Below are 23,230 nucleotides of genomic sequence, written 5' to 3'. Positions count from 1 at the left end.
GCGTGGCTCAGTTGGTTAAGCGTCCGACTCTTGATTTCGGCTCAGGCTGTGATCTCATGGTTCCATGAGATCGAACCCTATATTGGGCCCGGTGCTAAAAGCGCAGAGCCTGCTTGGGATTCTCTTTTAAAAAAAACAAAACACAGGGCACGCTGCCCCAAGGCAGGGCCCCTGGTGGGTCTGCGGCCTGCTGGCACGCAGTGGTGCTGCGTAAGTGCCGGTGAGCAGGAACATCCTGGCCAGGAGCAGGGTGCCAGGGAAGGGGAGACCTCTGCAGCAGGAAGGAAACTCGCCATGGGTACCAAGGCCCACGAGCCGTACCTGAGCTTGCTCTTGAGCGCGTTCACCTCGCGGCCCATGGCCTCGTTGCTCTCCGTGGCTTCGTCCAGCTCCCGCTGCAGCTTCCTGCGGTTGGCGTTGATGCGCTGGGACTCCTCCTCCGCCTCCTCCAGCTGCCTCTTGAGTTGCTTGACCCTGGCATTTCCTTTCTCTGCCTGTCAGGGAGAGGCCCGGGAGTGAGCGGGGGTGCTTTGAGGTCCCTGCTGGGCCAGGAGAGTCCAGGGGGCGAGTGGGGGCGCCTTGAGGACCCTACTGGCCCGGGAGAGGCCAGGGGGTGTGCAAGAGGGGGTAGGGGGGCTCTGTGGGGTCCCTGCTGGGCCGGGAGAGGCCTAGGGGGGTGAGCAGGGGTGCTGTGGGGGCCCTGCCGGGCCGGGAGAGCCCCAGGGTGAGCGGGAGGGGTGGGGTGGGAGGGCGTGCCCCGGGTACCTGCTCCTTGTACTGCTCTGCCATCTTGCGCTCATCCTCCACCTGCAGCAGGACCTCCTTCAGCTTCTTGTCCTTCTGCTTCAGCGACTTGGTGGCGGCCTGCTTCTCTCTGCGGACACGGGGCGGGGGTGAAGTGGGGATGGCCTCCCTTGCAGACGGCACGTAGACCTGACCGGCGTCTCCCCCGCAGAGCCCCAGATCAGGGCTCGCCCCCCACAGCAGACGCACAGCGCTGGGCCATCAGCCCCAGCACCCGCCACCGCAGGGGCGAACCTCAAAGACACACTCGGGGAAGGAGGCTGGTCACCAAAGGGCGCAGACGTGGGACCCCACTTATGTGAAACGTCCAGAGGAGACGAGAGAGCTGGAAAGGAGATCCGTGGCTGCCACGGGCTGGGGAGAGCGGGGTGTGGCCAAGGGGTATGAGGTGTCTCACTGAGGTGCTGAAATGTCCCGCAGTGGATGGTGCAGAGGGCGCAGCTCTCCGCGACTATACTAGAGGCTACTGCCTTGTACACGTTAAAAGGCTGAATTTTCTGTGGTCTGAGTGAGCAAGAAAGCCACTACCAAAAAAACCCACAAGATTGGGTCAGAATCCTCGTAATCTTGTGGTCACAAATGGGCCGTGACCTTACTTCCCTTGCATGATGAAAGGCTTGACCATGTTGGCGTATGCCGAACGGGCATGCTGAACTGGACTTCCCTGGGTACCGGAGAACACGACACCCGCAGACGCAGGCCGGGGGCAGCCAGTGTGCTCGCGGGAGGCCGGCGGACGACACGGAGGATCCCTGCCCTCGGAGCTGCTGGGAAGGGCCTTCTCGGGCCTCGCTCCTGTGCCCACGCACGGTTCTCCCCGCATGGCTGGGCCCGGGGACCGCTGAGCTTAGTTCACAGCCAAGACGGGGCCCCCGAGAGCCTGAGCCCCGACCGCCGGGGACTCGCTGGTCAGCAGGCCGTTCTTTGGAGCCCGCGCCCCACGTACCTGGCCTCCTGCTCCACCTGCTCCTCCAGCTGTGCGATCTTGGCCTCCAGCGCCGCAATGGTGGACTTGAACTTGGACCTGACGGCCCCCTCCATCTCCTGCAGCTTGCTGCGGAGCTCCTTGTTCTGCCGCTCCAACTGCTGCCTCGCACTCTCGTTCTTCTGGGCCATGCTGCGCTCCGTGGCCAGTTCGTTGCTGAGCTGCTCGGCCTGCGGAGGACGGTGAAGGGCATGAGGCAGAGGGCACGGGCCAGGGCTGCTCCACTGGGATGACGGACCTCCCCTCTGGCCTCCAGCCTTGGTGGGCTTCTGCGTGGGTCCCTCGGCTGGAGCACCCAGGAGCCCTCCCCCGCCCCTCTGGCCACCAGCTCCTTCCTGGGCCTCCTTAAGGTGCAGCTCAAGAGGCAGCCTGTGGGGGCCACCCAGGCTGCCTGTCTCTAAGTCACACGGTGGGTCCCCGGCGCTATCATGGAGCTGGTGCTTATCATGGAGGCGTGAGGCTGGGGAGACGGCTAGAAGCAGACCCCCGGGCCCTTCCTCCTTGCCCACGTTGTCTGCGGGAGGGAGCCAGATACACCCTGGCCGCCCGAGTAGACGGTGCAGGCGCTGCGTGCCCACGAGGGGAGGGAGGGTGGGCCGCAGGGAGCAGATGCGCTCGACCCTTGCTCCTGTCTCCCCGCTCTCCTCCCCCCCAGCCCAGGCTTGCAGGGGACCAGGGTGCAGCGCGGCCCGGCTCGGCGCCAGCCCGCACCTGCTGTGTGGCCTTCCGCACGCGGTCACTCATGGCCTCCATGTTGCCTTGCTCCTCCTCCAGCTCCTCCTCCAGCTGCGCAATCCGGGCCTCCAGGCGGCGCTTCTCATCCTGCAGTGTGTTCCTACGGGAAACGCGGGCGCATCTGGGGCTCCCGCCTCCCTCTGGCTTAGCAAAGTCCCTCTGGTTGGAGGAGCCATGTGATGCCTTCGACTTGCCCTCATTTATAAAAGGAAACTGAGGCCCAGAGAGGCTTAGAGACTTGTCTAAAGTCACACAGCTGAGAAGCAGGGAGCCAGGACTCCTATCCAGTTGGTATTGGCAAAGCCGGGCCTGGAGTAAAAGACAGGTTCTCTCCTCTCGGGTGTCCCCCGCTGTCCCCTCCCCGCCCTGCTGTTCATTCACAGTGAATCAAACTGGCTACATGCTCAAGTGGGGTCAAGACCCCTGTGACAAGCTCAGCTGGACACTGTCATTTTCAGGAGTCTCTCCCAGGAGCTGCCTCTCCCTCCTCCTCTGAGCCTGGGACCCCCTCCTCCCTACGCGGCCCCATACCTTCCTGAGACGCTGCTGGCCAGCTCTTCCGCCAGCTCCTCCTTCTCCAAGTCGGCCTGTTTGCGAGCCCTCTCAGCCGCGGCCAGATCCTGGACAGCGTGGGGGAGGGAGGGAGGAAACCTCTTACCTGCCAGGCAAGGGCTGAACCCCAGGCGGGAACCCACCTGCTCCTGGCCCCCAGCCATTGGTACGGCCACCCCGGAAAGCGGCCGGGCCCCCTCTGAGCTCGGGGGAGGCCCTGCATGTCCACGACAGGAGAATACCCCACTTCTGTCCCTGTCGTTACTCTAGGGGCCCGCCTGTGTGGGGTGCTGGGCGAGTGAAAGAGATCGTGGGTGCCCAGGGCTCCTCTGCCCACAATACCCCGTGCTGAGGCCCACAGGGAGAAGGTTCTACCTCCTGGAGCTGCATGAGGTCGGCTTCTAAACTCTTGGCTTTCTTCTCATTCTCTTTGGCCGTGGCAAAGATCTCGTCTCTGGAGGCACGGGCATCTTCCAGCTCTCTCTGGAAGTCCTTCATCTGAGCCTGCATGAGGCAGCGAGCCAAGAGGTGCTTGCTTACTCACCGTCCTTCCCTGCCGGCCCCTCGGAAGTCCATGATGAAGCACAGAGAGGTCCCTGTGGCTTGGGCCTTGCCCACCACCGCCTCACCGGGCCAGGCTGCGGTTAGGGGGCACCGGTCTAGATGGGCTCAGCAGACCTAACCAACGGCCATGTGGTCCGAGGGCCGTGGCCACATGCGTGGCAGTCGTGCCTTACCCAGGGCGGGACACAGCCCCCGTGACCGGCCTCACCCACCTGCAGTTTTCGAAGCTGCTTGATGGCTTCTTCCCTGCCCTTGATGGCGGAGTCGGCCTGCAGCTCCAGGTCCTTTAGATCCCCTTCCAGCTTCTTCTTGGCCGCGGCAGCCAGCGCACGCTGCTTTCTCTCGTCTTCCAGTTCTGTCTCGTACTCGTGCAGCTGAGCGAGGAGGAGAAGGGGCAGTGCTGGGCCGGGCCGTCCCTCGGAGGCCCTCCCCCCACCGCAGCCGGCATTCGGCGAGCTCCCGGGGCCGGGGGGTGCGCACAGCCCCCACCCCAAGGTGGTCTGCCCCTCCCCGGGCTGCGGGCGGGTGAGAGAACCAAGTCTCCACCGGGCCAGGAAGGGGTCGTGGAAGGAGCGAAGCCGCACCCCTCCTTCCCTTTGCCGCTGTCCCGCACCCAGAATACCTGCCTCTGGAGCTGCCGCCTCTTCTCTTCGTTCTGCTCATCCCGGGCCTGGAGGTCGCGCTCAAACTGGCCCTTGAGGGCCTGCATGTTGACCTCGAGCCGTAGCTTGGCGTCCTCGGTGGCCTGTAGCTCGTCTTCCAGCTCCTCCAGCTGCGTCTTCATCTCCTCCATCTGCGTCTCCAGGGCCCGCTTGGACTTCTCCAGCTCATGGACCTTTCATGGGAGGGTTGGCTTCATGAAGACGGTCGGGCGAGCCCGCGGTGACAGGAAGCTCATCAAGGTCGGACAGATGGCTTTTGCCACCGCGGGATGCGTGGCCAAGAGTCAAGATGAGAGCCTTCCTCTGGGAACCCTGGAGTCAGACCCCGCCCCCCAGCTCCGTTTCCAACTGTCCCCATCTGTGTGACAGCCGGAGGGACTGCCTTCAGTCCTGACGCTCCTGTCCCGGGGAAGAGACTCGGAGTCCCCGCATCCCGCCCCAGGGACTAAGAAGTCGCGGGGAAGGGGGCCGGTGAAGCACGAACAGGCGGAGCCGGCGAGGGGCCACTTACGTTCTTGCCCACGTCATCCTTGGAGCTAACCAGGTCCTCCATCTCGGCTTTGAGCATTTTGTTGGTCCTCTCCAGTTCCTCCTTGGCCTCCAGGGCCTCCTCTAGGGCTCGTGCCAGGGACAAGGCCTTGGTTTCCTTTTCTCTGGCTTCTGCCTCGGCTCTGTCCCTTTCGTCCGCGTATTTGGAAGAGATGCTCTTCTCCTCGGCCAACAACTACGACACAACAGAAGCCCCAGCGGTGAGCCCGAGGCATCCCCGAATCCGCTTCCTGTCATTGCAGATTTATTCAGGGGCAGGTGCAGACATTAAGGTGTCTGCAAGGCGTGAATAAGGAGTGTCCTTCTGACTTCGAGGTGGACCTTCCTCAGAGCCAGCCTCCGGGGAGTCTGCGAGCTTTGAACTCACTATTGCTGCTCGTGCTGGTTCGCACATACCGCTAGTGAGGTCACAGTGACATCGAAATCCTGCCAGAGGCCAACCATTGTTTTTATCATGGCCACTCATCTCCAGCCCTCAAAAGGGCCCTCTGAGCCAGAGTAGGGAAAGGGTGAGTGTGGACAGAGCGGCACACACTCGGCCCTCTGCGTGGAGAGGCGGTTCACCCAACACTCCGGGCTGATGTTAATTTCATCCGCACAGAGAGCAGCACAGTGTGTGCATGGAAACATCCCAAAACCAGGCTTCTATTTTTTCTTTTAATGTTTTCACTTATTTTTGAAAGAGAGAGCATGAGCAGGGGAGGGTCAGAGAGAGGGAGACACAGAATCTGAAGCAGGCTCCAGGCTCTGAGCTGTCAGCACAAAGCCTGACGTGGGGCTCAAACCCATGAACTGTGAGCTCATGACCTGAGCCGAGGTTGGACACTTAACTGACTGAGCCACCCAGGCACCCCAAAACCAGGCTTCTAGAAGTGAGCAAAGACAGGTAAGTAAGAGAGGCTCCCAAAAACAACACAGTCAACAACACGGTATGTGACAGGAAATAAAAGAAGCCACCTCAAGCCCTCAGGCCGGTAATGGGACAGCAGCAGGGAAGCAGTGAAGACAGGCTGACTGCCTGACATGGAAAAGGGAAGAGGCAGCGTGTCACCCAGAAGCCCGGTCCTCTGAGCCCAGTTGGGAGGGGCAGTGAGCCCCCACATCTCTGGCACAGTCCCTGGATGGATTTTTAGGAGAATCCCAAGTCACTTGCAAACCAAACCAGCTTTGCTAAATCTGACTAACATACTAAAAGCTGGCATTTGGGGGGGTTTGGGCCACACGGGAGTACTATGCATTTACCAGAACTCCAATGAGTGGATCCTTAAGACTTGTGCCTTTCCATGTATATACGTTTTTATCTCACAAGAAGCAAAATTATACGTTAAAGAAGAGCCCTAGATAAGACACAGGATGCTGGGGGGGCGGGGGGGAGTCTGTACTTTGCTTGGAAATGCATCCAGTGACACATACGGTTCATCCGAATTTGGATGAACATGAGAGATCTGGTCCACGTGGGCGGGGTACAGGCGGTCACCGTTTAATACTTTCAGCTTCGCTGTGCGTGAAATTCTCCTTCAGGAAATGTTAGGGGAAAGTGGTATCTAAAGGGTAGCCACGTTGAATTAGTTGGAGTGTTTAGGAGGCACTGGATTAATACTTGTGGAGTAAGTGGAATAAATCTCATTCCTTATCGGGCCAAGGAAATAAGGGCCCCCAGGGTGGCAGGTGGCCCTGGCGGGCGGGGTGTCTGGAAGTCGTGCTCGGAGCCCTGATGTTTCCTAACTTTCCTTGGGAGGGTGGGAGGCAGCTACGTGGCGGCCTCACTGGCTGCTTCAAAGAGCCTCCTGCCCCCACTGTGTCCGTGCACCAAGCGGACGGCCCCCCAGCCCCTACCTGATCGAACTTCTTCTGCTTCTTTTCCAGGTTGGACACCAGTTGCCGCTGGTTGTCCAAATCGACTGCCAGGTCATCCAGCTCCTGCTGAAGCCTGTTCTTGGTCTTTTCCAGTTTGTCATAAGCAGCCGCCTTCTCTTCGTACTGCTGGGTGAGGCCTTCGATTTCCTTCTGGAACCGCTTCTTGCCTTCTTCCAAGGCCTCCACGGTGCTGGCAAAGTCCTGCAGCTTCTTCTTCGAGTCGGAGAGCTGAAGGGGCAGCGTCGGGGTGCGGTCAGTGGGGGGCCACTGCGTGAGCCCCTTCCCGGACCCCACCCTCTCCTCCCGGAGGGGATTCAAGAGCAGGGGGAGCCCGTGAGCCCAACAAGATGGCGCCAGCGCTCCCCCGGCCGGCCGGGCTGGGGCCTGGGAAGGCCCGGACTCGCAGCCAGCACCTGGATGTTCAGGGTTGAGATGTGGCGCTCCAGGCTCTGCTTGGCCTCCGTCTCCTCGTCCAGCTGGTCTCGCAGGCTGTCCCTCTCGTCCTCCAGCTGACGCAGCTTGGTGGACACGTTGAGCTTCTGTCTGGTTTCTTCTTGGAGCAGCTCCTGCGAAAGGCCACACGGAAGTCCCGGGGCCCCACCCCCAGGAAGGCCACGGCCCAGCTCCCTCTGGGTGACGGGGCAGAATACCCACCTGGGTGTCCTGGAGCTGGGACCCGAGGGATGCCACATCCTTGGCCAGTTTTATGGCCTTGCCCTCGGCCTCGTTGAGCATCCCGGTGACACTCTCCACTTCATTCTGAGGGCGCCAAGACACTGCGTTAGAGCCCTCGAGAACAGCGTCCTTACGAAGGACTCCCATGATGCATGAGCTTTGGGGCCTGGTCGTGGCAGCGCCACGGCCCCCAAGGGAAGAGGAGCACCTACAAGTTGGGAACCGCTTAGAGCCCCAGACTGTGTTGACCGGTCCCTGATCCCACCAGATGGATCCTGGATCCCTGCCAAGGTTGGCAAAAATGAAGCAGCAGGTTGGAGAGTCGAGGCAAGTCGCCTGCTCGCTAATGTTGGAGAAGAGGATCCAGGTGGCACCTCTACTTCCAGAGCCCTGTTCCCACCACCCTCTTCCTCACCTCTACTCTTTGCCCTTTCATTGACCTTTATGCCCCAAACCAGAGACACAGACACTCAAGGTAAGAAGCCCTTTACTGAATTCTCCCTGTGTCCCCGGGCAGGTCTTTCCGGAGGCATCCGCTGACCATCTGTCCTCTCCCACTTACAACGAGGATGTGAATGATCTAGACTCTACTCCTCCAAGACACTGCCTGTGAGAGCAGCACCCCTGCTCTCAACTGCATGTGGGAAGAAGTGCTAGTTAATGCTTCCCCGGCCCCGCAGCCCCAGGCTGGGTGCACATTAAGTGTTTATCCAAAGTCGGCCTGGATCCCATGAATGGGCGTCAGGCCAAATATCACCTTCAAAGCTAACTAAGACCAAAGACAGACCTTGTCACTGCTCAGCCTAAAACCCACCAATGGCTTCCTGTCACACAGAATAAAGACACACGTACATATGATAGGGCCTCAAAGGCCCTGTGGCCTTTGGCCACAACCTCCCTCCCTAGTCCCGTCTTGTACCACGTTTCCCCTGCCAGCTCAGCGCTCTAGCTCCACTTCCGTGATCTCTTTTGATTTCCCACTAACCACTGGGCCTTTGCACATGCTGTCCCCTCTGCCTGGCAGACCTCTGTGTATCTCAGATGATACCTTCTTCTTCGGGAAGCCTTTCCCGACTCCTCCTCCCACAGACCAGTCCCCACCCCCCACCCCCGTTACTTACAGCGTCGTTCTACACTCATTCATGGAATAATAAACGCCCTTCCCTCCACTAGGCCGGAGTTCTGCGGGGGCAGGGACCGTGTCTCTCTTGCTGTTGTATCTCAGGGCTAAACAGGGTGCCTGGTCTACAGCACATACTCCTCTACTTGTTGAATGAGCAAATGAAGGCCTTTCAAGAGTGACTCGAAGAGGGAAACCCTCTCTTCTCCTCGAGGGACCGAACAAAAGGGAGCCGGCTCGCTTTGCAGCCAGAGAGCCTCCGGCCAGCGGGGGAGGGCCGCTCACCTGCAGCTTGTGGACCTTGTCGTTGAGCTCGGCCCGGGCCCGCTCCCCGTCGCTGCACTTGGACTGCAGCTCCTGCAGCTGCACCTCCAGCTTCTTCTTCTTGTGCTCCACCTCCTGCTTCGCCTGGCTCAGGACCCGCAGCTCCCCGGCCAGGTCCGCGTTCTCCTTCTCCAGCGTCTGCTTGCTCTTGTCCAGGTTGGCCTTGGCCTGGCCGGGGAAAGCGGTTTCGGCTAAGGACCTAACGGCCTCACTGGCTGATCGTGCTCCTCCCCACCCCCACCCCATGGTCAGGTAGGTCCCGGGACGTGCGTGTCCCCTCGGGGGACAGATGCAGCGGCAGTGGGGGGTGGGGGGGCCGCACAGTCACCGTGGGACACTTTGCAAAGCCCACAGGCTGCAAGCCAGCATTCCACGAGCTACATCCAACCCGCCGTCCCGTCCCGTTTGACCTATTCTTGTTGCCAACAGGGAATAAAGGAAAAAAAACAACTGGATTCCAGCTTCTTTTTTAAAAACTCTAGCGTTCTCTGTCATGACAGGTGGTGGTTACACAAATCTGTACTTTTGTCATAATTACTTGAACTATCCGGTTACAATTGGCGAGTCTTACTGCACATACCTCAGTCATTCTGACTTTTAAAAACCAAGCTAGGGGCACCCGGGGGGCTCAGTCCGTTAAGTGTCCAACTCCGGATTTCGGCTCAGGTCACCATCTCACAGATCGTGGGACTGAGCCCCACACCTAGCTCCGCGCTGACAGCCCAGAGCCTGCTTGGGGTTCTCTCTCTGCCTCTCTCTCCAACCCTTCCTTCTCTCTCTACCCACCCCCCTCAACAAACAAACATTAAAAAACAAAACAAAACAAAACAAAACAAAACCCAAGCTAAAGACAAACATTATCCCCGGTGGGAAGAAGTGAGAGCTTTCCCCTAAAATCAGGAACCAGACAAGGGTACACACTCTCACCACGTTTATGCTACATAATAACAGAACAGGAAATGTATGTGTGAGGTGACACTTAGCAAAATCTTATCTGTCCAGAGAGTGGACACAATGTTAAAGGTCTGTATCCAGCTCCCTCTTGAGGATGTGAACAAGAGTCCTTTAATTCCTCTGGCAGCTGCAGGGGGCTCAGTCCTTTCCCGCAAGTATCAGGCACACAGTCGGTCCTACCTAAGGGACTGTTGCCATTATTTTCTTGTACAAGAAAATCTGAGATTCTCATAGAAGAGGCGCAAAGGTGCTCAGTAAACCAGCTCAGGGAAGACTGGTCCCCTTGGCTGGTGAGAGAAACAAACACAAGCTCCCAACAATGTTTAGGTAATACTTTGCCCATTTAGTCTAGCTGCCGGGGGGGGTGGGGGGGAGAGTAGGGGTATCTAGAACTTGCAGGGATTGGGGAAGCCATAGTGCTGAGGGTGATGTAACTCAGATCTTCAGGGACACCATCCGGATGTCACAAGCTAAAAAAGCTCACCCCGGGGAAGGAAACAAAAGGAAATTCTCCCTAGAGAGAGGAAGTTTTGGGTGTAATGCATTCAGACTAGAGGTATCTAACTGCCTTGAACCCCACACACCCCAAAGAGCCAAGCACGAGATAAAAAGAATGATTAAATCCAGTCATTCTCAAACTGCTGGAGAGCGGGCTGCTTTCCTCCAGTCGGCAGAGGAATTAAGATCTAGGGGCACCTGGGTGGCTCAGTCGGTTAAGCTTCCGACTTCGGCTCAGGTCGTGATCTCACGGTTCATGGGTTTGAGCCCTGTGTCGGGCTCTGTGCTGACAGCTCAGAGCCTGGAGTCTGCTTCCAATTCTGTATCTCCCTCTCTCTCTGACTCTCCCCTGCTCACTCTCTCTCTCTCTCTCTCTCTCTCTCTCAGATATGAATAAAAAAACATTAAAAATTTTTTTAAAAGATAAAAAGGATGTTCTCCATCTTAAGTGATCCAGAAGTTTTTCTAAACTGTTGCTTGGGGAGGTGGGGGAGGGGGGGGATATGGTGGACCCTGCCCTGGAGAGGGTAAGAGGTGGTATCAGCCTCACTGCCTGGGCTCACATCATGGCTCTGTCACTAGCTGTGTGACCGTGGGCAAGTCTCATCACCTCTAGACACTTTTTTTTTAATGTTTATTTTTGAGACAGAGCATGCGTGGGGGAGGGGCAGAGAGCGAAAGAGAAGAAGCAGGTTCCAGGCTCTGAGCTGTCAGCACAGAGCCCAACGCGGGTCTTGAACTCACAGCTGTGAGATCATGACCTGAGCCGAAGTCGGATGCTTAATTGACGGAGTGCCTTGGGTGTTCCCACCTCCAGACAGTCTTGACCTCAGTTTCCCCTTGTGTAAAATGGGCGCAGCAGTACCTACGTCATCTGTGATGCAAGGATTCAGGGTTACAGGCACGGCTGCCACCACCGTCATGAGGCTCTTGTGTGGCTTGCTACTTGTCTTAGCACAGACCCTGATGCGCGGTTATGTGAAGCGGGCGGCATACGCGCTCCTGTGAGTTGTCACACGGGCACACGCACACGCACACGCCACAGCTCACCCGCTTGAACTGCTCCAGCTGCTCGGTGAGCTCCTCCACCGCCTGCGTGTGCTTCTGCCTCATCTCCTGCACCTGCGCCTCGTGCGACCGCGTCTCCTCGTCCAGGGCCTTCTTCAGCACCGTCACCTCTTGCTCCCTCTTGGCCCTGGGCGGGAAAAACACAGCGGCTGGCAGTCAGGTGGAGACTGGGGCTCACCTCCGACAGTGCTGAGCAAAGGAACGAGAGCTCTCCCAGGACCCAGAGCTGAATTCTCCACCATCGGCCCTCCTGGCTGTGTGGCCTTGACTGAGTCACCTAACCTCTCTGGACCTGGCATTTCCTCAGCTGCAAGGTAAAGAGCATGTTACCCGCCCAGAAACTCTCAAGGCCAGCAAATAAATACACAAAATACTCAATATCATGTTGAAAGAACATCTGTGAATTGCAAAATGTTCCTCAAATATTAATATTGGCTCTTATTTATTGAGCTTACTTACTATATGCCAGGCCTTGACCTAGGCTCTCTCTCTTTTTTTTAATGTTTGTTTATTTCTGAGAAAGAGAAGGAGAGTGTGAGCAGGGGAGGGGCAGAGAGAGAGGGAGACACAGAATTGGAAGCAGGTTCCAGGCTCTGAGCTGTCAGCACAGAGCCCGACACAAGGCTCGAACTCGTGAACCACAAGATGGTGACCTGAGCTGAAGTCGGACGCTCAACCACCTGAGCCCCCCAGGCACCCCTGACCTAAGTTCTTCATAGACATCAGACATCATCTCAGTTATCTTCAGAGTGACCCTTAGAGGCAGATATATTAATTTTCCCAATTTACAGATGAGAAATCTAAGGTAAGAGAGCCTTAGCCCATGTTGGTACGTCCACTGTGTGACAGAACCAGAATCTGAACTTGAATGATCTGGCTTTGAGCCCGTGTGTTTGAAAACTGCACCGAGGGCTTTTCTGTAACGTTGGCCAGGTGGGAAGGGGGCAGAGAACTGCTGGCTTTTAGGCCCAGGTGAGGGATGTGGCACAAAACCGCAAGTGCGGGAAATCCACCTCACAGTTACCACGGCACCTAATGCAGGAAGCACTCAATGCATCTGTATGTTTGTTGAATGAATAAGTGACCTACGTTCACTGAACTCAGCATTCATTATCTAGCAGGTGACCTGTGTTTGTTGTGGGTTTGTTTGTTTTGTGGTGTTTCTTTCATTGCTGGTGTCTGTTAGCCTGCAGCAAATCTTAAAGACCAATCCAACAAACGTTATTTTAAAAAGCTGGGGCGCCTGGGTGGCTTAGTCAGTTAAGCGTCCGACTTTTGCTTAGGTCACGATCTCGCGGTTCGTGGGTTCGAGCCCCGCGTCAGGCTCTGTGCTGACTGCCAGCTCAGAGCCTGGAGCCTGTTTCGCAGTCTGTCTCCCTCTCTCTCTGACCCTCCCCTGCTCATACTGTCTCTCTCTCTCTCTCTCTCTCTCTCCTAGAAATAAATAAAAATATTAAGAAATAAAAAGTATCACGGGGGCAGCTGGGTGGCTCAGTTGGTGGAGCTTCCGACTCTTGATTTTGGCTCAGCTCATGATCTCCCAGCTCGTGAGTAGGAGACCCGCATCGGGCTCCACAACTCAGAGTGCAGAGCCTGCTTGGGATTCTCTCTCCCTCTCCCTGTTTCTCTCTGCCCCTCCCCTGCTTGCACACTCTCCCTCAAAATACATAAACTGATTAAAAATAAAAAGTCCAAGGTGGTAACCGAAGGGCCCGAGGAACCCTGTCATTCAGGGCTCGCCCTTTCCCACCGGCCGCCTGATGCATGCTGGGAGTTGGGGGGGGCCCCACCTGAGCTCCTGCTGCGTGGCCGTGCTGTCCAGCGTGTCCTCCAGCTCCGTCTTGAGCGCCTCCAGCTCCTCCCCCAGGTCCCGCTTCTGCTTCTCGGCCTTGTTTCTGGCGGCCCGCTCCGAGTCCAGGTCCTCCTGCAGGTCTGAGATGTGACTCTCCAGCTCGCGGATCTTCTTCAGAGCATTGTTCTTCTGAGCAATCTCGTCGTCGAGCCTGCGGGCGACACATGGCCATGGTCAAGCCCCTGAGATCCCACACGGGCCGTGTCCCTGAGCCACAGAGGACCCCCTCCTGCCAGCTCGGACTGCTTGCAGATGAGGACTTGTCTGATGTCAAAACACACACTGTGTGTGTGTGCGTGTGCGTGCTGCGTGTGTGTGTGTGTGTGTGTGTGAGAGAGAGAGAGAGAGAGAGAGAATGCATGCAGAGCACGGCCTCAGACTAGCAAGGTGCCTAGTATACAGCAGGCGCTTAACAGATGCTTTGTGAACACCGGACAATTATTTCTCCCTGGCAACTACTTGTTTTCCTCCTCTGCTCTGCTCTAACAGTGGCTGGGGGCCTGCTGCACGGAAAGCACGTGGCCGGGTGCTGCTTGGGGAGGTGTTAAAACCAGGGCCCCCCGTGTGGGGGAGGCAGCAATCGTGGGTCAAGGTGGGACGTGAGAAGCATTGTCCAATTGGGCGGGAGCGCGTGACGACCTCCTGACACATCGTGGAGCCGGCTCTCGTGCTGCCGTGACGGATGGAAAGGGAACAGCATGACAGAGGGCACAGAGGCAAGATTCCGCAGGGCAGGGGGAGGCGAGATCGTACTGAGCCGGGGAATGGGGAGCAGTTGAGAGAGAAAGCTACGTGGGCGGCTGGGCTCAGGCTGTACAGGGCGGTCGGGGGCGAGGGGGGCTCCGAGCACCAGGCTAAGGCAGCTGGCCTTTCCTGCACAAGCCGGCACGGGCTTATGCCCCAGGCCAAGTTTGCAGTTCATCGCCCTGGCGCCTCCCGCAGCCCACGCTGGAAGAGAGCAAGCTGGCGGGGGCGTCAGTCGGAAAGTTCTGGGGCTTCCATCCCAGCTCGGCCTCTGACAGACCGTGTGACAAGCACACGCTCCTTCACCTCCCCGAGGCCCAGCTTCCTGCTCAGTGGAGGTCACAGCGGCCCGCGGGCCGGGTGCGTGAGGAAGTCCCGTCTGGGAAGAGCTCAGCACACGGCGGTCAGGAAAGTCACCCTCAGTTGTTGCTATGAGCTGCCCGGCGGGGGGGGGGGGGGGGGGGGCACGGAGCCGGCCAGGAGCCGGGAGAAGCACCAACAGGGAACGGGGTGGTCACACGTGTCAAAGGACTGGCAGGCTCTGGGGTGCTGCAGCCTGGGGGCGGGAGGAGAGCGGTGGGCAAAAGCAGGGGCGGGGGGGGGGAGACGAGCATTCACGGAAAGGACCCTCAGAAGCGGGGGCTCATCCAGGCCTCAGGCACCTGGTGCCTGACACGCCAGTGGATGGGACCCCGTGGCTCCTGCAGAGAGAAAGTCCTGGACGTCCGAGAGGCAGACACGGCGGGAGGAGGGACACACAGAGAGAGGGTGGGTTTGGCAGGAAGAGAAGAAAGTCAGCAGCATCATTCTGAAAGCGCAAGCACGGCAGGCGCCCAGGAGGACGGAGGCCTGCCTGGAGGAGGAGGCAACACACAAGACACCAGGATGCGCCCCCGCCGTGGGCCACCTGCTCAGGGCCGCCTGCAGCTCCTCCTCCTTCTTGGCCAGCTGCATTTTGAGCTCGGCGATCTGTGCCTGAAGGTCCACGATCTGCTCGTGGAAGTCGCTGGCCTCACCCTCCAGCTTCCTCTTCAGCTTCTCTAGCTCTTGCCGGTTCTTCTCCTCCTTCCTTAGCCGCACTGTGACAAAGCCAGGGGCCCCTCAGGACGCGGAAGCTACCGGAGAGGCGCCCGGAGGACAAGCCTTTCTGCTCGGGCAGCTCGCGAACACGCACGCACGCGCACACACACACACCCGTGCACGCCCGCACCCGGCCCTACGGGCGACTGTCGAGGCCCAGGCCCCTCTCTCACGGGAAGAAAGCCAGTGCTGATGATGAAAAGCACCCTTCCTTGGAAACCAAGTTGACAATAAACTATTTGTAAAAAATTAAAAAAAAATTAAAAAAATAAATAAATAAAAATAAAATAAAATAAAAAAAGAAAAGCACCCTTCTTATGACTGGCGGATTGGCCTGGGAGCCTGGGGAGGGTTGTACCTCCCCGTTAACAATGCGACACGCGCAGCTCTGCTCGCCGATTTTCCCAGCTTTCCCACGTCCATTTGAACCCCTGTCTGGGGTCGCTGGTTTACCTTCCAGTTCTGAAATCATAGATTCGTGCTTGTTTTTTAGCTTGGTAAGGTTCTTGGCCTTTTCCTCCTCTTCCGCGAGATTTGTTGTTAAGTCACTAATCCTCTCTTCGAGGAGTTTTCGCTCCTTTTTGGGAAAAGAAAGAGAAATGTCGGGAGCTTTTTTTTTCTTCCGCTTCTCCAGGATCTGCCTTTCGCTTTTAGTAATTTCCAGATCAGCAGTTGGCAGGAACCCCACACGAACACCAAGTGCCGGCTTAGGTTTTAAAATGATAGGGAGAAGTTCCTTAACGGTAACTCCCTATAACCCGGTCACTTCTCATCCCGTGCGACCTCTCCCCTCCTACTTCATGTTCTGGGCAGGCGCACTCTCTTCCCTTATGAGCACATGTCAGCTGCTCTCTGCCACAGGGCCTTTGCATAGATAGGACCATCTGTTGAGCTGTCCCCCCACTCCCCCCCCCCTTCCACCCACTCTTCATTTGTCAGGTTCCCACTTCGATGCCACTTCCCCCAGGAAGCCTTCCCTGAATACCTTATTTCCATCCCCTAGTGCTGGGGGGTAGGGGTGACCTATGCATTCCAGTTTACACGGGGACTTCTCCAGTTGGGTGCTGAAAAGTCCCACCTCCCAGGAAGCCCTGAGTCCCAGGCAAACCGGGAGAGCCTGTCACTACCTGGAAGCCGTCCGCGAGAATGAGGGGGAGGCCCCCACATCTCAGGCACACGTGGCTGACTTCGCACAACTAGGGGGGCCCCTGCTGGCACTGAGTTTCTGAGAGCTGCCCGTGGCAGTCCCGGTGCTGGTGGGACCTCCGGGGACCCTGTCCAGGGCCCGCCTGTATCTGGACGGCAGTCAGAGGCCACCTCCCACTGGCCCGGCCTCCAGCCCCTGGTATTCGGCCAGGAGGGACACGTGTCTGGAGCCCCCACCGCAGAGCCCGCCGTGTTCATTGCAGACGCCGGCCGCTACTCACTTTGGACAGCTTATTGTTCTGATCATCCATGACCAGAATATCGTCCTCGAGTTTCTTGATCTTGGCCTCGGCCGTGACCTTCTCGAGCTGTAACTTCTGCCTCGCTGCTTCCTCCTCCTCCAGCTGCTCTTCCAGGTCCTTTGTGGGGGAAGGGGAAAAAAAAAATCACAGCCTCGTTCGCCACGGAATCCCTTTCTGGGCGCTCTGGGGACTGACCCACACGAGAGGCTGGGCCCCCTCGCCCCCGTGCTCTGTGGTCTCCTTTTACTGGAAATGAAAGTTTTGGGAAACCACTTGGCTTCGTGGGGCCTCGGTTTTCCCCATCCATTGAATGGGAAGAGTAGATACTGTGGAGGTTTCGAACTATGTCCACAAAGTCTCTGGCAGTCTTCCCTTCAGGAGGTGCGGGCTGACTGCTCTCCCCTCAGTGTGCGCTGCGCTTAGGTAGTGGGGCTGGTCTTGGATAAGTGCTTCTAACGGATAAAATCCGGAAGAAGCCACAGAACGTAAGCTACGGAGATTAGGCTCTAAGAGGCACCGCGGCCGCCGCCTCCCCTCTTCCCTCTCTGGATGCACCCCTTGGAGGCGGGGAGCCGGCCACTGCATAGTGGGGACCCTCCAGCGGCCTCAAGGAGAAGCCCCCCAGCGAGGAAGGAAAGCTTCTTGCCGACAGCCGCGGGAGCGAGCCACGGGGACGGGGGGCCCTCCAGCCCGGGCGGGGCTCACCTCCTTCTGTAAGCCAGAACCCCCGGCTGGGCCACTCTCGGACTCCTGACCCCGTAACGCAATGGCTGCCACGATGTGGGGGGCTTTGTCGCAGCAACAGCTAACAAACGCAACTGCCCCTCGCGCGGGCGGGCGTATGACAAGGTTCTGACGCGCGGAGCGCAGGGCAGAACGGAGCTGGCTCTCCGGGAGACCTGTGTTCAAGTCCCCACCCCGGCCGGGTGGCCCGGGGCAAACCGCCATTCCTCTCCAGCCCTCAGTCCCCATACCTGTCCCACGGGGACACACAGGACCGCGCGCGGCTCACAGGCGGCGAAGGCCAAGCCGTGCGGCAGCCGCCGCGCGCGGCCGCCACAGGGCCTTACCAGCATCTGCTGGGCCATCTTCTTCTTCTCGGCCTGCAGCTGCTGGCCCCGGTCCTCCTCCTCCTCCAGGCGGGCCTCCATCTCGTGCAGTATCTCCTCCAGCTCCTGCTTCTTAGCGGCCAGGCGGACCCGCATCTCCTCGGCCTCGGCGTACAGCTCCGTCTCTGCCTGCAGCTGCTCCTGAAGCACGTTCTTCTCCTCGGCCAGCTGCACGCAGGGGGGAGGCAGGCGGCCGCTGAGCCCCGCCGGGGCATGTCCCGCACACCCGCCAGCCGCGGCCCCAGCCGCACGCCCGGCCCACTACCTGGGTGTGCTTCTGCTCCAGCTCCCTGAGCTCGCTCTCTGCCTTCTTCTGCAGCTCCTTGGTCTTCTGCAGCTCATCCTCCTTGGCCTGCATCTCTTCCTCCTGCCGCGTCACCTGCAGCAGGGGCTTCACCTGCGACGCCCCGTCAGACGTTAGTGGCGTCCAGGGCACAGGCTCCCCTGAGAACTCAGATCAGGGCTTCTCCACCAGCTCAGGTCTACCCCGTCAGGCACCGCCCGGGGGGACACCTGGCAATTCCGGGAGAAGCTACCGGCACCCAGGGGGGAGAGGTCGGTCCATCCCCAAATACCGCCGGTGCCGAGGTTGACAAACCATAAACGAGAGCAACCGAAAAAGGCGCCAAGTGTCAAGGGCAAAGTTCCCCTTCTCCCATTTAGCCCCTTCCCAGGGAGAGAATTACTGCTGACGAATCCGCATGTTTCCTTCCAAGGAGAAAAGGGGACAAAAAATCTCCCCCATTCTACCTCCCCGTCAAGGTCGTTACGGGCGTCGTCGGCATTTCCCGGCAGCCTTTCTCCTCTGTGTTTAAAAAATGCAGCCGCGATCGTGCTGCCCAAGTTTGTATGCTGCTTCCATTACTTTAAACTGTAAGGTTAGTACTATTATGGTCGTTATTCCATGTTGCTCTATCACCCTGACAACTTTGTGTTTTGATAGCTGTCATTTTTGTCCAACACACGTGGTGAGAGGCGCCTGGGAGGCTTAGTCGGTTAATGTCCGACTCTTGATTTCGGCTCAGGTCATGATCTCACAGTTTGTGGGGTCGAGCCCCATGTAGGGGTCTGCACTGACAGCGCGGAGCCTGCGTGGGATTCTGGGTCTCCCTCTCTTTCTACACCTCCCCTGCTGGTGTGCACTCTTTCTCTCTCAAAAATACATCAACATTTTTTAAAAAAGTGGCAGGGTGCCTGGGTGGCTCAGTCGGTTGAGCATCCGACTTCGGTTCAGGTCATGATCTCACAGTTCATGAGTTCGAGCCCCACGTTGGGCTCTGTGCTGACGGCTCAGAGCCCAAAGCCTGACTGAGATTCTGCGTCTCCCCCTCTCTCTGCCCCTCCCCTGCTTGAGCTCTGTCTCTCTCTCTCAAAAATAAACATAAAAAAAAAAAAGAGTGGTGACTGAGGACACCCCTGTCTTATTCCTGACCTGAAGGGAAAAGCTCTCAGGTTTTCCCCATGGAGCCTGATGGTCACGGTGGGTTTTTCACATAAGGCCTTTTCATGTTGAGGTATGTTCCCTCTAACCCTACTTTGTTGAAGGTTTTTAGATAGGCACCATTTTTAAGAGTTTAAAAATATCCCATCGAATTAATGAGTCTGCTGGGGCTGGGCATTGGCATTTTGCTATTTTAAAGTTTCTTTTTAAAATTTATTTATTTTGGGAGAGACAGAGACACCATGAGTCAGGGAGGGGTGGGGAGAGAGAGAGAGCGAGTCCCAAGCAGGCCCTGCACTCTCAGCACAGAGCCTGACGTGGGACTTGAACCCACAAAACTGTGAGAGTGCGGCTGGTGCTGAATCCAAGAATCAGATGCTTAACTGACCGAGCCACCTGGGTGGCCTGATGTTTTGCTATTTAGTAAGGCCACAGCGAATGCCCTGAATTCCTGCTTCTATTTCAGATGGCTTCCCTAGGGCCGTTTTTCAGAAGTCCACGCAGTGAGGATATGAAGCTTTCCAAGAAGCAGCTTCTCCTCCCTGCTCTTCCCTAGGCAGACTCATCCCCCTTGTGATCAGTCGGCCATTAGGTACTTATTTCTGTGCTGCTGCTCCCCGTCTGCTCGCCCCCTCCACTTGAACATTCATGAGACCAGGGCCCACATCTGTGCCCCGCTGTCTCCCCGGCACCTTGCACGTGCCTGGCACACACAGGGAGCTCGATCGATCTTTGCAAGACAAGAAAGCTGTGGGCCAGTTCTCACACTCGAGGGCACGTGAGAGGAACTCTGTCTGTCACAACAGAACACGACTTGGCGCAATGGTTCGTGACGGAGAGTGACCCTTCACGAGCAGGTTTTGCCCCCGGAGAAGCCCGCAGTGGAAACCCCAGCAACCCGTGGGCGTGTCTGGGGAAGGGTGCTTTGTGAAAAAGCCAGTCCCCACGATGAGAGGCTGTAGGACTCCAGTCATGTAACGTTCTTGAAACAGCATAATTACGGTAATGAACAGATGAGTGGGGAAGTGGGTGTGGTCGTAAGTGAGCAACTGGAGGGGTCCCTGTGGCGATGGTGATGGAAATGCTCTGGAGATCACCGTCAGGGTCATTCAAGGTCATGTACGACCCATGTGCTGAAGAGGGGGGCCTGGGCAGGCCCGGAGAACCGCTAACAGGCAAGACTGGATTCTGAGCCCTCAGGCGCATGCGGGCTGTTGACTGGTGACAGTCCAGCTTTGGGAGTGGCTGGAGGGCAGAGCCCGGGCTGAGGGTCCCCAGGGGTGCGGGTCCCAGGGCACTCACTTTGGTGAAGAGCCTCCACCACTGCCAATTTCTCAGTTTGAGGTAGGCCGCGCAGTTCCTCTGAATCACCTTCATGGCCGTCAGCTGTTGCTGCCGCTTGGCGAAGGCCCTGGGGACGGGGAAGGGAGCGCCGTGAGGAGTCCTAAGGGGGCCGGCACCCACCTCCCCATGGCGTCCATGGGACCCGGTCCCACAGCACCCTGAAGGCAAGATGCACCTGTTGGGCATGTGACTTTGTGACTCAGGAGGGGACACCCCCATTCTCTCCAACTCAGGTTTTTTTTTTTTTTAATGTTTAAGAGAGACAAGAGAGAGTGAGAGCCGGGAAGGGGCAGAGAGAGAGGGGGACAGAGGATCCAAAGTGGGCTCTGCAGGGACAGCAGAGAGCCCAACGTGGCGCTCGGACCCTTGAACGGTGAGACCATGACCTGAGTCAAAGTTGGACGCTCAACCGACTGAGACCCCCGGGCGCCCCCTCCAACTCAAATTCTTCAGGAAGCTCTGAGCATCAGCACATGCATGTCGTCTGGACACAGACCACTGAGCTACTCTGGGGGCCAGAGCCCTTCTCCTCGGTGGGCCAGGAAACCCCCAGCTCACCAGATGGACTGCACTCAGAACAGTGATCCCAACTACACAGAGGAACGCCATTCCTACACATCTCCGACTGTGCTGTGTCTTCTTCCCCAAAGCTGAGTGTCTGGCAAACCTACTCTTGCCTTCAGGTGCATTTTAGGGACCTCACATCCGACACAGAGCCTGTGCTGCTCCCATTTAAGGGCTGCTGGCTCTGCAAAACCACAGCACCGGGAGCTCCCTCCTCTTTCCCCTGCTTGGCCGCCATCCTGGAACATGGGTGAACTTGAAGAATAAAACTGGTCCGGTGAGTGAGGGTGGGAGGGGCGGCATTGGAGAATTTAGTTATCAAATTTAACAACGTAGGTCTGTCCCTGGACTATGAACTCCCCAGATCTGGCCTTGACTGTCTTGGGTCCACTTGGCAATGAATCGGCCAAACGCGACGGGGCTCTGCAGATGCAAGCGTGGTCCATACCTCATGGTCCACACGCCCTGGATGGGGAGCCACTCCGCCCGCCCTGCTGTCTTCTCTGGGATGTGACCTTCCTCGAGGAACCCCAACCCTCACGCAGACCCCAGGCTTCACAAATCAGAAGGGGCCTCCAATCTTCCAAGACTCTGCCTCAGGATTCCCTTTTGGACATGGGGCTACGGATACAGCCCAAGTGTTTCCTGGGATTCTTTACCACATTCTCACACTTCTCACATGATACCCAGCCCTGTTCTAGCCCTCTTCATGCGACACTTGGTGGACTCCTCACTGACAACCCTGTGGGGCAGGAGTGAGTATTCTCCGACTCTGTCCCAGAGAACTCCCCTGGGAGTGTGTCTCTGGGCTGTTTGCCGCGAGGCCCTAGAGCACGGGGGTCCTCACTTTCTGGCCAGGTAGCCGCGACACATGGCCTGGAAAGCCATGATGACGTCCGTGATCTTCAAGTCTCGTTCCTCCTCCAGGTGGGCCAGGACCCCCGTGCGGAAGAAGATTTTGCTCTGCCCGATTCTGTACAAGTTGGGGTCAAGTTCCAGGGCTTTGATCTGGGGAAGGAGAGGGGAACAGGTGTTCCCATTCGCAGCAGGGACATGGGGCCAACGTTAGGCGCATTAAGGAGGGCCCCGCCCCCACAAGCTCCTGGCGGTGCCACCAGGGGCCAGAGGTCTGGCCTCGGATTTCCGGGCGGGGCTGGGGCGGGCTCACCATGAGAATGCAGGCCTGCTTCCCGTCCATGAAGCCTTTGGGAATGGCGTTGGCAGCCAGGATCTCGTAGCTGCGGACACAGGGCAGAAGTCGCTGACCCAAGCCTCCCCTCCGGCTGGCCTGGCTCACCCTGCCCCTGCACCCCTACCCGCTCTGTGCCCGGCCCGGCGGACTCACCGCTGGCGGAACTCCTGGAAGACGATCCTGTTGGGGAAGCCCTGACGGCAGATGCGGATGCCTTCCAACACCCCGTTGCAGCGCAGCTGCTCCAACACCAGGAATGCGTCCAGCTTGCCGGACTGTGAGGGCAGAGAGGCCCGTGCCCAGTGATTCACCCCCGTCTCTCCCCAATCCCTGCCTCACACCATCACATGTCAACATGGAACAATGACCCACCTAGTGTTTCCCGGCCTGGACCCTTCGTTTCTCAACCCACATCTTCGTTTCTACTGGTCCCTCTGCCTCGGATGCCTTCCCCACTCTGCCTTCCCCTCCGCAAGGCGATGCCTCCTCCTTCCCCTTCCCCAGGCAGCTTTCTCTGAGCCTGTGAGGCTGGAGTGGAAACCTCAGCTACGTGGTGCTCTCATAATTCACCGTGTGACACTGTGATAGCAGCTCATGGGTCTCTCTCCCCCACTGGGTCTCCCACAACATCAGCACTGCTGACATCTTGGGCTGGATCGGTCTCTGCCTTTCCCTCGGTGAGGGCCGCCTGGTGCAGCAGAGGGTTTAAGAGCACCCCTCCCCGGCTGCTACGCGCTGCATGCGAAAAGCAGCTCCCTCCCAGTTATGGCAACCGGCGATGTCTTCGAATGTGGCCAAAGGTCCCCTGGGGGACACGGGTGCCCCTGCGCTAGATTACAATGCGAACCCACAGGCAGGGACTACGTTTATCCATCACCGTAGCCCCAGTACCCCCGCAGGTGCAGCTCAGCCAATATCAACTGGACTAATGGACGCGTGAGTGATTTGATGCCCTGGTCAGCAGCTCCAGGGCTGAAAGGCCCTTCCGTTCCCTTGCTCCCCTTTGCCTCCCCGATGTGCAACGGGTACCAAATTCAGACAACCTCCCACCCTGTCAGATGGAGCCCTTGGGGTGTGGAGTGAGGCTTTCCGCCCGCCCCTCTCGCCTG

The 23,230-nt window shown here is 58.1% G+C and overlaps 1 protein-coding gene across 1 annotated transcript in view; it reads right to left on the bottom strand.

Annotated features, from left to right (window-relative positions):
• MYH11 (myosin heavy chain 11) overlaps nt 1–23,230 on the bottom strand; it is a 109,539-nt gene that overhangs the window by 7,589 nt on the left and 78,720 nt on the right. Inside the window, exons 17-40 of the mRNA XM_039233549.1 lie at nt 22,275–22,396; nt 22,098–22,167; nt 21,777–21,937; nt 20,324–20,432; nt 17,846–17,977; nt 17,542–17,748; nt 16,451–16,588; nt 15,477–15,600; nt 14,851–15,022; nt 13,138–13,350; nt 11,330–11,474; nt 8,789–8,995; nt 7,363–7,467; nt 7,122–7,274; nt 6,688–6,936; nt 4,814–5,026; nt 4,263–4,475; nt 3,853–4,014; nt 3,452–3,580; nt 3,056–3,144; nt 2,501–2,624; nt 1,751–1,959; nt 766–874; nt 322–494 (exon numbers count right to left, since the gene is read on the bottom strand). Of these exons, the coding sequence (XP_039089480.1) occupies nt 322–494; nt 766–874; nt 1,751–1,959; nt 2,501–2,624; nt 3,056–3,144; nt 3,452–3,580; nt 3,853–4,014; nt 4,263–4,475; nt 4,814–5,026; nt 6,688–6,936; nt 7,122–7,274; nt 7,363–7,467; nt 8,789–8,995; nt 11,330–11,474; nt 13,138–13,350; nt 14,851–15,022; nt 15,477–15,600; nt 16,451–16,588; nt 17,542–17,748; nt 17,846–17,977; nt 20,324–20,432; nt 21,777–21,937; nt 22,098–22,167; nt 22,275–22,396 (3,728 nt within the window). The remainder of the gene's footprint in view (nt 1–321; nt 495–765; nt 875–1,750; nt 1,960–2,500; nt 2,625–3,055; nt 3,145–3,451; nt 3,581–3,852; nt 4,015–4,262; nt 4,476–4,813; nt 5,027–6,687; nt 6,937–7,121; nt 7,275–7,362; nt 7,468–8,788; nt 8,996–11,329; nt 11,475–13,137; nt 13,351–14,850; nt 15,023–15,476; nt 15,601–16,450; nt 16,589–17,541; nt 17,749–17,845; nt 17,978–20,323; nt 20,433–21,776; nt 21,938–22,097; nt 22,168–22,274; nt 22,397–23,230) is intronic.

This window comes from Hyaena hyaena, unplaced genomic scaffold (assembly GCF_003009895.1).
Source record: "Hyaena hyaena isolate Hyena2069 unplaced genomic scaffold, ASM300989v1 scaffold_76, whole genome shotgun sequence".
NCBI lineage: Eukaryota > Metazoa > Chordata > Mammalia > Carnivora > Hyaenidae > Hyaena > Hyaena hyaena.
This window is presented reverse-complemented; position numbering and strand designations above follow the sequence as displayed.